Raw genomic sequence first — 17,002 nt, forward strand, 5'->3', positions numbered from 1 at the left:
CAAATGTGTGGGAAAGCTCTCTGTGATATCAAAGCCCTGGTATCTTTTGTTTATTTGTTGTTGTTGTTGTTGTTGTTCTTGTTGTTTGAGACATGGTCTGGCTCTGTCACCTAGGTTGGAGTGCAGTGGCATGATCACAGCTCACTGCAGCCTTGACCTCCCAGGCTCAGGTGATCCCCCCACCTCAGCCTCCCAAGTAACTGCGACTACAGGTGCATGCCACCATACCTGGCTAACTTTCAAATCATTTGAAGAGATTATTATTTGGATTCATAAGAATTCAGGCAAATTTGTAAACACATTGAAAAGTTACATTTTTGATGAGTGTCTTATGCAATTAGCCTATGTGAAATCCAACAGTAATTAAAATTTAGCAAATCAAGTAAAATAATAAAAACCATACTTCTAATGACAAAACTGCACCCATATTAATTTATAAAATTATTACTAGAAACAAATTGTGATTCATTTTAAAAGTAAAACTCTATTTTTGAATAGATTTTTAAATAATAATAATAAATATATAATGGTATGCAACTTAAAATGCAAAATGTATGTGATAATAAAAAAGTGCCATAGGAAAATGATAATTGGCTTAGAACAAGGATTTTGATATTCTCTTGTCTAATTTCTTTAGTCATGTAGTAACCTGTATATTTCTACCTTGAAAATGTTTATTTTAAGGGCATCTAAATACACATTTTTTTTTACCAGTATTATTGGGGAAACATTTTTAAAGACCCTTTACCTGAATAACATTTTTAGTTGATATATGAAGCTTAGAATATTTTTAATACCTTTTTGTCGTGTGTAAGTAACTTAGCAATAAGTATGTCACTAAGCTTAGAAAAATACTTTTTCTTTTTATGGAAGCAGAGTCAATTTATTTTCATCAAAATGAGCAGACACCATTAGGCAAGTAATCCTGTATGTATAGATTCAGTCTAAGGAAAGGACATAGATCACTATCACTTCATCTGGTCTTGTTTTCCCTAAGCCACTTTGATTACTCTCCTAGAAATATGTGGCTGCACAGTTTACTGAGATTGTGCATTTTACTACATTTTTAGCACTTGGTGTATTTATGTATTTTAATTGTTCCATTCATTAAAATTCTTACACAATATTAACACAACATCAACTGAATTTCTTGTGATTTTTGTAGTAGTCACTTTTCCAAATGCACTACATAATTAATTCATACCTGATTCTCATAACAACCAAATGAGAGAGAAACTGCAGTTCTTCTCATTTGAAAAGAAGAAATTGGTCACAGAGAGCTCACACTGGGTCACAAAGAGATCTCTTTACAGTTGCTGAAGTCAGACAGTAGGTCTCCAGAAACTCCATGCTGTTATCATCCCAAAGATTATAGTTGACGACCCCTCATGAAAAATTTAAATATTAAACTGCGATGTAGCAGGAGAGTCATAAATGCAGTTAATGTCTTCTTAACCATTTTATTGAAAAAAAAATACTGCAGAATTAACCTAATTATTTATTTAAGTTTATTAAGTTAAAAGTATTGTACTTACTAGAGATAAATTAACACACACAGAAACACATTTCATTACAATTTGACCTTGGCTGTTGTTTATAATTTCATTGTTTCATCTTCTAATTTTGTAAAACACAATGTGTTTTATGATTTTAATACTAAAGCTAAAACTATTACTAGAAACATATTACATATTCCTGATGTACTAATTTCCCCATAAAATGATAGTAGCTATCAGTTAAAATATAACCAAATAGCTTGACAATATTTAAAGGAAGACAAGCATAAACTTCAGAGTTGTTTGTTGTATCAATTTGCTAAACATGTATTGTCTGCTTTGCATGGAGGTGGATATAGGTAACAGCAGCAGCAATCACAGTTAACATGAGTATTTACTGTATTATCAGATACTGTTCTAATTATCCTATATACACTGCCTCATGCATTCTCAGAAAAACAGTATGAGGTATTACTGTTAATCCTTTCTTACAAACCTTAAGTGTGTGGCAAATACAAATAACTTAAATGACTCCCGAAGTCATGTAAGTAATAAATGGAGGAACTGGGATACAAACTGAGGCAGATTAACTTTAGGGTCCCTGAAGAGATTCATTAGTTTCCTATTTCATATATCCTAGGGTAGGAGGCTGGATGTTAGGCCCTGTGATAACTACAAACATACATCTATCTGGTCTTGGGGTTCAAAGGTGCAAACACTTAAAATCCTGTGGGCAAATGGTAAGGCTATATGAAAAAGATAGCAAATTTGAGGGCCACCAGCTCTATTTGATTTGAGTATGGTACAGTTTAATATTGGAGAGGTCACTTAGGATTAGATGATAAAGGACTTGACAGGCAGCAGAATCTGGATTCAATTTGCTTGTAAATTGAGAGACATAAACGATTTTTGAATGAGAGAGTATTGTAAAGTAATCAGTGCTGTATTTAGGGAGAAATCTATCAGTTATATCCAAAAAGAAATGTATATATGGCTTAAAGTATTATGCAATCTTATAAAATGAAGCATAATCAATAACTTTATCAAAATAAATTTTAATTAATAAAAAAATTGCATCTAGAATTTGTCCTAAGCCTGTAGACACAATTTCTAGGTATAATTATCTAAACTGATATTTGTAAAAATAAACACAAGAAAATATATTCTCATAAGTTAACATTTCCCTCTGTCTCAGTATTAATTTTATAGTGCATCTGAGGATTATATCTTATATAACAGTAGAGTAGATATATGAACACATATTTTATCAACATGGAAAAGCAGGTTATTTTGGAACTTTAAAATAAATATTATATGACCTTTTGAGATACTGTCATTAATATCTTCCACTGTGAAATTTTCTGAAATCTTCTATTCTGAAAGTATTTGTATCAAACCTACATTGAATATTTCATAATATTGTAAACCCATTCCTTTCACTCAGAGTGATTAGGGTATAACAAGTGGCTTTTTTTCTTTTTTTTTTTTTTTTTTCTGGTCAAAACTATCCATGCCATTAAAATTCAATGGCATTGCTTCCTGTCATTCAGCTTGATCTGGGTAAAATCCTTTAATTCCCCAGCCCCTGCTGTTGGGGAGCTCTAGGCTCATCACACTTAACCTCTGCCTGGGCTTCTCAGAATAGAATTTGTTTCACTCCATTCATAGCTTCAATAGTTGAGCAAGCCACACGCAAGTGCACACTGGTCTTTTACCCTGAGCACACTAATCTGATTGTTTTTCCACTCTACAAACTCTGGGTCAACAATCAAGCTGCCGCCAGAAACTAATTAATTTGCAAACAGGCTTCTGTTTTCACAGAGGGAAAGCTTTTGAGAGCCATGTCAGGGAGGCCGGTCACACCATGGTTACATGCATTGTCATGGCATCCACTTCTCTTGGTAAATCTCTTGCTTGATGTCACTGCACACAGGAACCCAGATTACCCAGTCAGCAGTAAATCCCTATTGAGGCCCACCAAGCTTTGAATGTAGTGACTCTAGAAGAGGAAATTGGTATAGACAGGCTGTGTATTCATTAAACTGATGGTGAGACAAGAGAGAAAAAAATGTAAAAAACAAGAAGAAAAAGGAAGCTGCCTTTGATATAAAGAATTGTCCAATATATTGTCTCATGTGATCAACTTTCATTTAAAAAGCAGGATTACCTTGAGAAAATATAATAATACTTCTAACTCTTATATTTCTACTCTCATCAACTGTTAATTTCAAAGCAAGACATTCAAAATTTGCTGCCTATATGCCACATCTGAGAGTTGTACGTTTTAGCCCAAGATTTAAAAAAAAAAATGAAATGGCAAAATTTGAACAATTTTATTCAGGTCGCTTTTCTTAGAAGCCTGGAAGAAAATAAAATCAGTTTTTAAACATATTGCCATTAATGAGTTAATTTTTATTCCAAAGCTTTATTCATATTTCCTCATTAGTGATTTCAAAAAACTCGCTAAAAGTCATTATGTTCCTTAGACAAAAAGTTACAGAGAAAGTATGTCCTTGATAAAGGATATCAAGTGATGGTAACTTTTAGCTTTTGGAAACTTTTAGCTCTTTATGAAAAAAAGAGATATTTAGTGATTTGATTAAATGTATTATTATTTAGAGAGTAGAATAATTTCATGGTGTATACTTATTGTTTAAAAAGATACATTTCTAATGGCTGTGCATTATTTGTTAAGATGAAAATTTTTCTGAGTAATAGATTCCTGAGAAAACAAAACTTAACAACTAAGTTGTCTTTAGGTATAGACATAACTATTGTTCTAAAGTTTGCATATTCAAATTTTCAGCGTAATTTAAAGAAAATAACTGTAAGGATTGTCATTTTATTTCTGTTACTTTATACATTGATACTCCAGAATTGCTAGCTAATGCATACACTGCTTACTCATAGAATGCATAATTCAAATGTTTAAAAATACTGCATTCTTGTTTTCTTCTTTCATTGACTATAAAAACTAAGAGGACCTTTGTTGTTGCTGTTGTTTTAACTGAATGATCTCTCAGCTCCTCTAACACTCATCTGCTCAAATAAGCATGAAATAGGCTTATAGAGGGCTTTTTCCCCAAAGGTCAGCAAAACATTACTAACTTGCTTAAGCCAAAGAAATAATCAAAAATGACATCATCAGAAGTCTGACATTATGCAAAACTAGATGATCTGTTTTACTTATTAAAGAAAATGCAATTGGATACTCTGACATTATGTCTCCAAAGATAGTAAGATCAAAATAGTGTATTAAAAGAGCTGTACAAGTGATTTGAGATTGGGTATCTGGTAACGTGTAATGTTAACTTGTGTATTCATAGTTTATTTGCAGTCATATGTTCCGTCACTGGGTCTAGTTTTCTAAAAACGCATGTTGTGGAGAAATTTGAATCTTAAGAGAGTACGAAATATCCTAGTACATGACCACAGAGGAAGCTATGCTGATTCCAATAAGGGCAGGCCATCAGGGTATGAATATTACAAGTGAGAGGAAGTGGAGTGATGACTTGCATACCATTTCAATTACAGAAAAAGAGCAAATGGGTTAGTCTATCTACAGGCACGATCCTTTTAGGAAATTCCACTAAAAGAAAACAGGTCTTCCTGAAATGAGTGGGAAGGCGTCACACTCCAGGCATTGTAATTAGGTCTGTTTGTGTTCCCCAGGCCTTGGGATCCATGTGGTTTCATGTATTAAACCCGACTCTGGCTGCCCTTTCACCCTGACTCAAACATAATCACTCACAGAATGAGTCAGGCCAAGCTTCCTAAGTGTGCTCCACCCAACAGAAGTGGGATAAAGGGTACCCAGATAATTAGCATTTATTAAGTGCTTACTACATACCAAGAACTTGCTCAGTGCTTTTTATACATTATTATGTGGTCATTTTCCACAATAACTATAGGAGACAGGTAGTACCTCTGTTCATTTCATTACTGTAAGGGACAAAGTAAAGTGAAACCATGCCTCATTCTAAAGATAGTCTTTCTTCTAAATCATGTATCATCCCACTATTACTCCAAGACATAAACAATACTGGAAAACAGTCTCCATCAAATAAGAAAAATAAATTGGGCTAGTAATCCAACTGCTCTAATGAATTGTTAATATGGATAATAACTAGGTAGTAGTATTTTCATAATAAATGCTAAGATATCATGATAACAGCAGCATAAATTTATCTGTTTCCTTACTATAAATATACACAGAACAATTTTACTTTATTTCCACATTCAGCTGAAGTTGGAGTTGAAATTTGAAACCATATAATACTGAGAGAATTTATGTAGTATCAGAAAAAACTGCTGGATTTTGGCACATCATGCCAAACCCCTAGCAGTATATTTTCTGAAATAAAAAATTGTTATAACATTTAGAAACCCTAAATTAGGGTTTATCGTAACTAATGAAGATGTTTTAAGAATGTTATTACATGTTAAAATGTAAAATACACAACAGATTCCATTGTCTGAAGTTTCTTAATCTGAAAGTGTTATTCACTCCTAAATTTTCCTGTTAAAACTGAATTTAAACGTTTATTGGCATCGTTATATAAACTTTCTAGTTATGAAAGTAGTGAAACTCCATTTTAATAAATCAAGATATTTCAAGTTCCAATTTTAGACAACTGTTTTGTTGTTTGTTTTTCCTTACCAGGAACAAAAATTAAAAGTCATCTAAAATAGGTGAACTGATTCTTCCAAAAGAGTTGAATTGATTTGAGAAAAATAAAGTCCTATGCTGAAATTAATTTTAATAACCCTGAAGACCCTTGAAAAAAAATACTTCGCAAAGCAATGTATTAATTCTGGAACACATATGATTGTGTACTCTATGCTGATGCCTCAAAACTTGTTTATTTTATGCATGAATGTACATTAATGAAAATTACATTTTCAATTTTATTGTGTAACGGCATTTAATGTCACAAGGCTTGTGATTCAGAGTCCCTTGGTTCTATCTCAAACATGTCTGTATCCTCCATCTTGCAGCAGTTCTGTTTTTTGCACCCTGTCAGATGTAACCTTTGTGCTAATTTGGAAAAATCAGTTCTCACGTTTAGTGCTGAGAGACTGATAACTGAATTCTCAAATGAACTACACATTTTCAGAGATGAAGTACAGAGCTGTGGACAATGACTGTGTTTTCCCACAGTGTAAATTCTTCAGACTCAGCTGTCAACATGTGAGTGTGCAGCATAAAAGCAGTTTTAACTTGATGGCTTTTTTTTTCTCCGAGGCCATAAAAATGAAATGGATACTATACTCTCCTTTATGTTATTCCATCTTCTAATGAGATTTTGTTTCTCATGGACAGAGAAAGCCTGTATGCCCTTTAGGGTACTTAGTAGATCAAAGTCTTCTTTCTAAATAGAAAAACAAACATTCTCCCTCCCACACAAATATTTCAGTTTGTGAACAAACCAGATAGCAAAGTTAAGAGGGTTTTTTTTTTTTTTTTTTTTTTTCCTACTAATTTTGCCTCTGCACACATCCTAGGGCTAATAATTTATACTGGATATTCTAGAATATTCCTGTGGGTTTTTGGAGTTCTGCACATGCTCTTCTCTTCATCTCAGCACCTTTTCTTTTCCCCGGTGAGGCATCAAATTTCTCACATGGTCACCCAGGTACCATGAAACTCTGTCTACCCCCGGTGGCAGAGGAACATTTGACTACATGTCTAATCCCCTTTGATTACCACAGTGTTTGTATGCAATCATCAATTATGTTAGCCATCATTAGGATTTAAAATAGTAAAGAAGTGATGTCAAATTTAAAGAAAACTTGGGAGGTCAAGAAATAGGGGAAGCTAAGAGAAGAGACTTTAAAAGAATGGGCTAGTTAATGATAAATGCTGCAGGAGACATTGTCAAAGTAGACATTAATAAAAAGTAATAGAAAATCATTAGTGTCCTTTGGAGGAATAATTTCAAGGAAGTAATTATTGGATGAATGCCAGGTTTAAAGTAAAGGTAGTAACATTGAGGAAACAAGTCCTAACCAGGCTATGAACTTAGATATATTGGGACTTTGTGGCATAGCATGACAGAACAGTTTTGCTTGGGATAAGTAAGATTTTAGCTTGGGGGAAGAAATTAGTACTGAAAAAGAGATAAAGATAACAAATGAAATGTAAATTGACTAAATTAATCAAAGAACATCAATGCCATTAAGAGCCAAGGCTGAAGGGTCAAACGAGGAGGAAGGGAGCATTGCTTTGTCACTACTACATGGAAAATTATAGGACAGTCAGAAATGCTGTCACAGGAGGGAAGAGTTGCTGACTGAGGTAATTTGAGGTATGTTTTGTGTTTTGAGTAGTCACTTTGAAGCATAAGATGGATCAGAACAAAGGTTGTCACACAAGTCATGGTCTCTTGGAATTTCAATGAGATCTAGAGGTAGACCTGTGATTTTTCTCTAACAACCAATGAAAGACAGAAGGGATGAACTATATTTTGGGGTTCCTGAAATAAGGCAGGAACAACAACTGTGGCAGAAGTTCATAGAATGAGATATTCAGGCGTCTTACTGAGAACATGACTATAAACCATAAGTGTCTTTCTTTGTAATGAATTATGTATAACCAGGAAAAATTTCATGCTTCATTCTTATTAATGAGTTATGTACAAGCAGGATAAATTTCATGGAGGGATAATTGGAGATTGGGTGGCTTTGTTTTTTAAGATTGGAGGTAGGCATAAATATAGATCATTAAGTAACAATAAAAACAACCATGGTTAATATACTAGGGACTTTTATAAAAATTTAGGTAAATGTGTAAATGACTAACCCAAAAAAAAAAAAATGAACTCTAGATAGGAGGATATGAACAGATTGCTTAGTTAAAATTTTGAATAAGAGTAGTATTTATTTATTTTGGGTATATACAGCTTGTATATTTTCTGCTATGCCAAAATTATTTTCTATACTAAAAAGAAAATAGAGAGTAATAGTAATAAATAATAATAAGCATCTACTTGATCAAGTAGTTAAGCCGGTGCCTGAAGTTCAGAAAACTGGGTTTCTGTTCTAAACATTCTTCTACTGGATTAGATAAAATATTGACCTTAAAATCCTAACCTATAAAATGGGAGAGGGGTTTTAGGATGATTAAGATTAAATGTGAATCATATGAAATCATGATTTAAAATACCTTTGAAATTTTGAAAAGACTATTAATATGTTATTCACACTGCAATAACATTCAATTTTTGACATTCACTAGTATATAAGATGATGTTTTCAAGGAAATAATAAGAGACGTAAAGGGAAAAAAAAATACTACCCTGTAAGATTTGTTGTGGTGTCCCCATAAGACAGAATTGGTAAGTCATCTTATCTTTTTCCATTGCCTCCCTTCCGTAGCTCTGATCCAGATCTTTCTTTCCATAGCTAACTACTGAGAAACTTCAACTTTGGCACTAAATGAATCTTTTCCTGAATATTTAATCTCTCTTTTCTTTCTTTGCCGAACTTTCTCACACCCAACATCATGAAGTCACCACCATTAGCTTAACTGCACACTAAATTTCAAATCATATTGCATGTACTGTAAAAGAGTTCTCCAGTAACTTAATACAGTTACATATGTTATATGTCTATTTTCTTTCATAAACCACGTACCATTAAGCCACCTGGAATCATGCTGCTCTGTCCTGATTGGGTGGTGGTGCCCAAGAGTTCGGAAGATAGCAAAGTCTCGCCCCATAAAATCAGCTGCAGTTCCAGAGTATAATTCTCCATCTGTGTTGTGACAAAACCACATACACATTCTTTAACTCAGTTAAGGCAAAAACAAAGCAAAACGAACAAACAAAATGCAAGTTTCATGTTATTAGAATGCTAAGAAGAAAACTGAAATGCTCTCTGCATCATTATGCGGCGTTACTTATTTTTTAATCCTATGTCCTTATTGAAGGAATTATTTTATCAAATATTCACTGATTTAGTATATGACTACTTATCCGGTACAAACTTAGAAAATCTGAATAAAGTCCAATTCAGTGAATCTTGCTAAAACATAAAATTATATTCTTTTCTACTATGACCACTGACAAACTCACAAAATGCAAACTACATTTATTATATCATTTGCTGTTATATGTGTACAGTTACCATGGTTCTAATATCCTTATAACGTAGAGTGAGGTATCATTATAAAATTTTATTCATAGCTTTATTCTAATGGCAATTAAATCTTTTATATACTTCTTTCTCAGTGGGATCTGAATTAATGAGATTTTGCTATGATTTAGAAATGCTGATTTTTTTTGCCAGAATTTTTTTCTTGCTTCTTATTTTTTAATGTATCTAGTGGGAGAAGTGTTTTTATTTGTTATAAGCTATCAACCAGTCCAAAAATAAGTCAACCACATGACCTCATATACAGGAGAAATGTGTTTTAAGAGGAAGGAATTTTGACAAACCCAGATCATAATCACTCCAATGCAAGATTCCATCACTTTTTGACTCATTACTACTTAAACTGAATTAACTCTAGGTCAGAGTTTAATAATGGAGGAATCATAACCAGACGGTAAAGAATAGAAGGGAAAAGACAAGAGGGGGGGTAAAAGAGAAGTTAATATTTACTGAATTTCACTCCGTGTTTGTCAGGCAGTTGGCACTGGCTTGACACATTCAAGTTATCTCATTTAGTTCTGTTAACAATCCCATAATGTAAATAATGTTATCCCTATTTTACAGTTCAAGAAACTCAAGGTTGCTCGGCTAATGGCAAGTCAAGGTGAAGGTTCAAACCCAGGCTTGTTTAATCCCAAGCCTTTTATACTTAACCATACCACCTTTCAATAAACTAAAGTTTGTAAAAATCACTCTTTCTTACTTGGAAACAGAAAGGGCCTTGTATTCTCTCTTCCAGAAAACATGTAGTTGCCTTTCTACATACAGTGAATTATTTGAAAACAAAACAACAAAACTTAAATATTTTCCTTCAAATAATCCATGGCAATTACAGTATATCTTAATATTATCTTGTTGATCGAATAGGTTAATGTTTATTTATTGATTTGGGAAATATGCAGATAATAAAGAGGGCAAAGATAAATTATAACTTAAGCATTTGTGTAACATTACCATATGTTCACATACCTAATTCTTACTTGCAAATAAGGGCTTTGCAATGTAACATTGATATTCATAGTCGCCCAAACCAAAGCAATTCCTTTGGTAGAACCTTTGTCTCACTTATATGTCTGAACAGACTTGATTTTGGAGACCCTCCAGAACAGTGGAGAATAGCTACACAGAGAAAATCACTGAGCAACATAAACATGTTATTACTCTAAACATCCATAGATATGAATCTCATCTTGAAAACTGAGTTTAAAAATGTGATCTTTCATTTTGGATTGTTGTGACTGAAGATAAATAAAAATGATGGTTAGATAATTTATTGAGTATAAATTATTAGTAAGTGAATTGTTCTGTCGTGTCATCCTAAATTGTCACAGCATGGTGTCTTTGGGATTCAACAGCACTTTATACTCTCTTCACTTACTTAACTATCAAGTGGAATCTGACTTGTTCTCACTAAAATATGCCTTTTTTTTTTCAGAAATAGCCCTTTTCTGAAAATGCACAAATGTTATGATAATCTATGTATAAATTTCAAAGCCACTTTGAAATACATAAATGCCTGTTGTCTCCTTAATATTAACCAATATTCAAGCACCACAACATTTTTATTAAGGGTAATATCTAAACTTTTCCCAAAATATTAGCAAATAGATGATGTATTTTTAAACATCCGGTGAATAATTTGTTATTGGTCTGAGTGAATAAGAGGGTCTCAGTTAAAAGTGTATTGTCAAAACATCATAAAATGGTCATGCAAATTTCAAACATTTTCATGATGGAACACCTATGAGAAGATAGCTTGTGTCTTCTTTTCTTAAAAAAAAATTTAAAAAATTAAATTACTGGTTGAACCTCTTTGCCTCTAAACCACACTTAAAAAACTAAAAGTAGAATAATTAAAAAAATGAAAACTGAACAATTTAATATCAGAATTTAGTCAAACCATGCCAACAGGAGGTTTAATAGGAAATATTAGAGTAAATAATGTAATCAATCAATCATTCTTGTCATTTAGCTTGCTTTAGGGTAAGAAAATCCATACTTATGATGTTTATTATATTTAAAGTCTATTCAAGAAGCAGTTGAAATAGTAAAATCAACAACTAAAACCTGTTACTTGGATAGAAAAGGTGTTTATCTCTCTCTTGCATTTGGTTGTTTTATAACATTTTTTTATCCACCCTCATATTAGAAAGACAAAAATCAATGCAAAGCAATGTAAAGGCAGAAATAATATTTTCTTTCTGTTTTCACAAAAGTTGAGAAGGTCCTTCAGAGAAAGCAGAAGAGGTATGCAGTAAACGAGCTACTCCGTTTAAGACTAAAAGAGAATCAAACAAGCGACTTATAAACCAAAATAAGTATGCAGTTTAGGCACCAGTTCCTCCAGCTATAGGAAATTACCTCCCACATGAATATGATTTTTGGCAAGAGTTAGATGATTTTATTGAACTGGAGGGTACCAGATGATTAAGTGGCCATGAAGGGCACATTCCCATCTTGTCCATGCTTAATGTCAGTGACTGTTTAGTTGCACCAGGGCTTAGATCACATTTCCTGGTGAGAATTCTATGGGGAGTCTTATCAATGATGATTGCTCTAGATAAGGTATGACATCTTTGTTGTTTTGCCCAAAAACGTAGGCAGTAGTATATTCTATCTTCTCTTATTTCTCATTAAGAAGAAATGTAATATCAAACCAGAGTATATGCCATTTAATAAACTTGAACATTTACATTCTGTGGCTTTCTGAAATAAACTAAAGGTATCTGATGACTATAAGAAATTTACAATACCTCAGTTGACTTATTTTGGAGAATGGACATATTTTTTTTTAAATGTTTACTCAGCAAACTTCTTTTGTGGTTTCTAGGTCACTTATGAAGTTATCAAATTATATGTTGATTCTTAAGCATAGTGTTAATTTGACAATTTTCTGATCCTAATATATGTCTTATTGAGAATCTGAAGTAGTGTATTAATTGTTATTCTGCAATAATTCAAATGGCGTTATGATTGAGGTACCTACTTTAGGGCTGTTCACATATACTAAGCCAATTGTGAAAGAAATAAACATTTGTCCAATTTTATTAAATTGATGGTAGAATCATATATCTAGAAATTATTATCTACATTAAAAGGTGGTTGTGAATACTATACCCTACAAGATCTTTAAGCCTCTAGAAAAAAGTACCACACGGGCAGTTTAACATTTCAAAAAAAATATATTGAACTAAGACAAATTAGTGCTGACAGATGTAAACTATCATCCAGAAACTGTCAAATACAAAAGCTGCTATTTGAGTATATGACCATTCTTTCTTAACTGGAAGCTTTCTTAACTCTCTCACAGGAGAGCATACTGTACTGAGATGAACAAAAACAGTTTTGTGAACTGCATTTCTATTATGGCTTAGTTGCCTGAGAAGTATGTATTAAAAACAAAAGTTCATATATACTCTAGACTTTCTGTTCAAAACTCAAAATGAAGTAAAAATGTGGCTTAGATCAGTGAATGTATTGGATTACAATTCCTAAGCAGGGTGTGGTGAGGAGAAACAGAAGGTGGAAACAAAACCACATTTCCTGATGAAATTGCAGCATTACTAACACAGGTGAAAAGTGTGACATGGATGTGAGCAAAATATCAAACAAACTTAAACACCAAGCCATTATGTTGTTAACACCTTAAGTAAATTCCACTCACAGAGCAGCAAAGAAATTAGAAACAGAAGGGAAAAAAAGAAAGAAAGAAAATACCCCCTCTATCTCACACACACACATGCACACACACACACACACACACAGCATGGATGAAATCCATGGATGTAAGAAAAATTTTTCACTATTACATTTATTGAGCACCTTCTCTATATCAATAAATATAATATGTTGGCTTCATTACTCATGTTGTTCTTTTAAAATTAAAATTTTTCAACAGTTTATATGTCTACATGGTATAAAATTGAAAATGTAAAATTTATAAGGTACCAAATCTCCCTCCCAGCCTTTCTACAGGCAACCACTGCTACAAGTTTGCTTATTTTATCTTTGCTTATATTCCGGAATTACACAAGCACCGAAAATGGTAGTATGCTGTTATGTTGTTTTATTTCTCACAACGAACTAGTGAAAGCAAAACTGCCATGCCATTTCATGTACAAGGAAACTGAGCTCAGAGAGCTTAAAATAATTTTCTCAATTGTATGCAATTAACTTAGAGAGTTCCTTATTTGCTCTAATATCAAGTGAGAGCATTTTGTAATGTCAAATTATGCTCTTTCCTGAGACAAGACAGCATTTTGACTTCAGGATATAACCTTAGCTAAAAGTCTCAGGACTTTGAAATAGGACTCAGTAATACCTCTTAGGGATGGAATATTTCTAAATTACTAGTGCTGCATTGCCTGGAAAAGATTTTAATGAAAAAATAAAATTGCTCTCAAGTTGACTATTCTTTCACATCATGAAAATGTGAGACAGTACTTAATTAGTGTTGGAAAATACTGAGATTTATCCTTGTGCTATGTTCACACCTGGCATTTATTATTAGCAGGTGAGTAATTGCTATCTGTAATAAAATATTTTTTTAAAAACAAATTCATAAAAAAACATTTGCAGGTGGATGAAATAAGAAAGGGTAAAAAATATAAGGTCATGCACTGTGGCTCACACCTGTAATCTCAACACTTTGGGAGGCCAAGGTGGGTGGATCACCTGAGGTCAGGAGTTCGAGACCAGCCTGATCAACATGGTGAAACCTTGTCTTTCCTAAAAATATAAAAATTAGCCAGGCCTGGTAGCACATGCCTGTAGTCTCAGCTACTCAGGAGGCTGAGGCAAGAGAATTGCTTGAATCTGGGAGGCAGAGGTTGCAGTTAGCTGAGGTCATGCCACTGCACTCCAGCCTGGGCAACAGAACAAGAAAAATAAAGACTACAGCAACTTCATCTTGACAAAATTATCACTTTTAAAGGAGATTGCAAAATTAACTTTACCATGTTGGTTTGAAAAACTTAGGACATGTTCTTGGATTTGGGGACTTAATTCGGTAACTTTGCATTACTCAGGAGATAATCCAAATTCTCAACAGTCCTCAGCTTAAAAACCCATGCCTTTTTGGAGAGAAGTCATACTAAACCTTGCTAGTTTTGGAAATTAAAAATTTTAAGCTGTCGTCTCATTTTAAAGTTTACTACTGTTTGAAACTACTTCTTTCCTAGTGGGATTGATGGTATAAAAAATATTTGCTGCCAAGATCCATCTAACCAGTTTACAGATGGTTTGAGCCCAGGCTGAAATTTTATTTCCCAGTATTGGGGAAGGAAGCAGCCTGGAACCACCTTGAAATGCCTATCTTATTTATAAAATGAGGAAGATATCCAAAAACTTTTGGGAAGATAGGTTTTCCCAACGGCCATTTTCTGATATACAAAGTACAACCTGTTTATTTCTGAGACAGCTGTTACCCTTGTATGTAAAAGAGTTTGGGAAGTGCCGTAGAAAATATTTATGTTAAAAATCTCCATTAAACTAGTGAGCATTCTTTTTAGAGAAGTATGAGAGAAAATGCCAAGGAAAACCCAACAAGGGGAATTAAATGTACCATAAGAGGAAAAATTTATAGCACAGTTATAAAGAAAGCAAATAACTTCAACACAGAGAGTTACAGCTGTTGAATTAAAATGGTGTTTCAGGTATGAAGGATTTTACCAGGTATAATATGGCCTGTTTCTTTTTCTGTATCTTGCTATCAATGAATTCAGAAGTTAATTTATTTGGTCTTGTCAATAAAGCACTACATGCCTCTGAAAGTTACTAAACCATTTTACCATATTAGATAGGTTAGGTCTGCACTTCCATCTGAAAGTTCTTTTTCTGAAACACCTATTGTTCTTTCTGGCCATATCCTCTTCTTGACCTTCTGAACTTCACTCATTCTCTTTGCCTTTTCATAAACCTATATGGCTTTTTCAAAGATATTCAAATATAAAACTAGAACTGTGGAGTTTCATTTTCTTTGTGGACTTTGGGTGGTTGCATACCATATGAACTATGTAATACCTACTTGTCATCATTCTTTCTCAGCGGAATATTAAAATAAATAATCAAGCAAGTCCCTACTGAGAAACACAGCACAAATTAAAGCTGCTTTGGGCACACTTCAGCACACTGCTTTTTAAGGAATATCTATCCTTTTTTCAGTGTGCAATTTAAATAAGTATAGGTTGTAAGTTCATACAAAATATGACTCCTACCCTTTGTTTAAAAGAACGTTCAAATTTCAGCATGTATTTTTGAGGAAGTCATCCACAAATAATCACTAGGCCATCCGTAAATAGGAAAATTGTTAAGTGTGCTAGGTATGCTGCATTCCTTCAGGTCTTAAACTTTTGTTAAAATGCTGCATAAATGCATGAAATGGACTAAAAGTGTCCCCATTTGAAAAGCAACAGAGGAGATAATTCATGCCACAATGATTTCTTCTTAATAGAATAAGGATCAGTGAAACATGGTGATAAAAGAAAACACTAGAGAATACAGAAAAAATATATATATATCTTCATGGTTAATATGGCAGTCAATATGACTAGAGTTTATTTTTCTGAGTAGAAAAAAAAAGAAGAGAAACATGGAAAACTTTATAAACTTATGACACATCAGATTACTTAAATTTAATTTTTTAATCAAGATTTATTATTTAAAATTTAATTAGAAATTTTAGATTTGAAAAGTTTCATTATTATTTTGTTTTGCTATTAAATAATTCTTTTGCATATTTTACAGAAAAGGGAAACAAAAAGGTACATAATTTCTACACAATTATGTAGAAAAATACATTCAAGAACAGAATCATGACCCAGAATTTTTTTATGTTTTAGGTTGTTGGTATGCTCAAAATTTCCAAAATAAAAAAGAAAGAAAAAAATGATAAAAGAAAGAGAAAACAAAAATTTTAAAAATTACTTCATGATTTGCCACTTTTTGTTTGTGTATTTAGTTAACTCCAGTACAGAGGTAGTTAAAAGAGTCTGGAAAAAATTCTTTGTTTTTCAGTACAGACTAAAGTTTTATCTTATTTGTATCTACATCTATTATTTTGAACTATAAGTATTCCCCACTTATAAGCAATGCTAAATGAAAAGAGGAGAAAACTAGAAAAGAAGGTGGTTACAGAAAAGGATAGAGGAAGTCACATCAAATATTTTGTTAGATTTTCCAAAAAGAAGAGCTAATTTCAATAAAGGTGAATACAGAATGTATCTTCCCTTAGCCAGTATATGTAATATGATATTAGGATGAGCCAGCATAAGGTAACACAATGGGTCTTTGCCAACTGTACCAAGTGGGGATGAACAGTAATTGAGCCATTTGAAGATCCTATTCCATTTCAA

At 32.9% G+C, this 17,002-nt stretch overlaps 1 protein-coding gene across 4 annotated transcripts in view; it reads right to left on the reverse strand.

Annotated features, from left to right (window-relative positions):
• The window catches only part of LOC105475417 (semaphorin 3A), a 539,208-nt gene that overhangs the window by 75,702 nt on the left and 446,504 nt on the right, over positions 1–17,002 (reverse strand). For all 4 annotated transcript variants that reach the window (XM_011730630.3, XM_011730633.3, XM_011730632.3 and 1 more), the window contains one exon: positions 9,132–9,251. In XM_011730630.3, the coding sequence (XP_011728932.2) occupies positions 9,132–9,251 (120 nt within the window). The remainder of the gene's footprint in view (positions 1–9,131; positions 9,252–17,002) is intronic.

Source organism: Macaca nemestrina, chromosome 4 (assembly GCF_043159975.1).
Source record: "Macaca nemestrina isolate mMacNem1 chromosome 4, mMacNem.hap1, whole genome shotgun sequence".
In the NCBI taxonomy this organism is placed as follows: domain Eukaryota; kingdom Metazoa; phylum Chordata; class Mammalia; order Primates; family Cercopithecidae; genus Macaca; species Macaca nemestrina.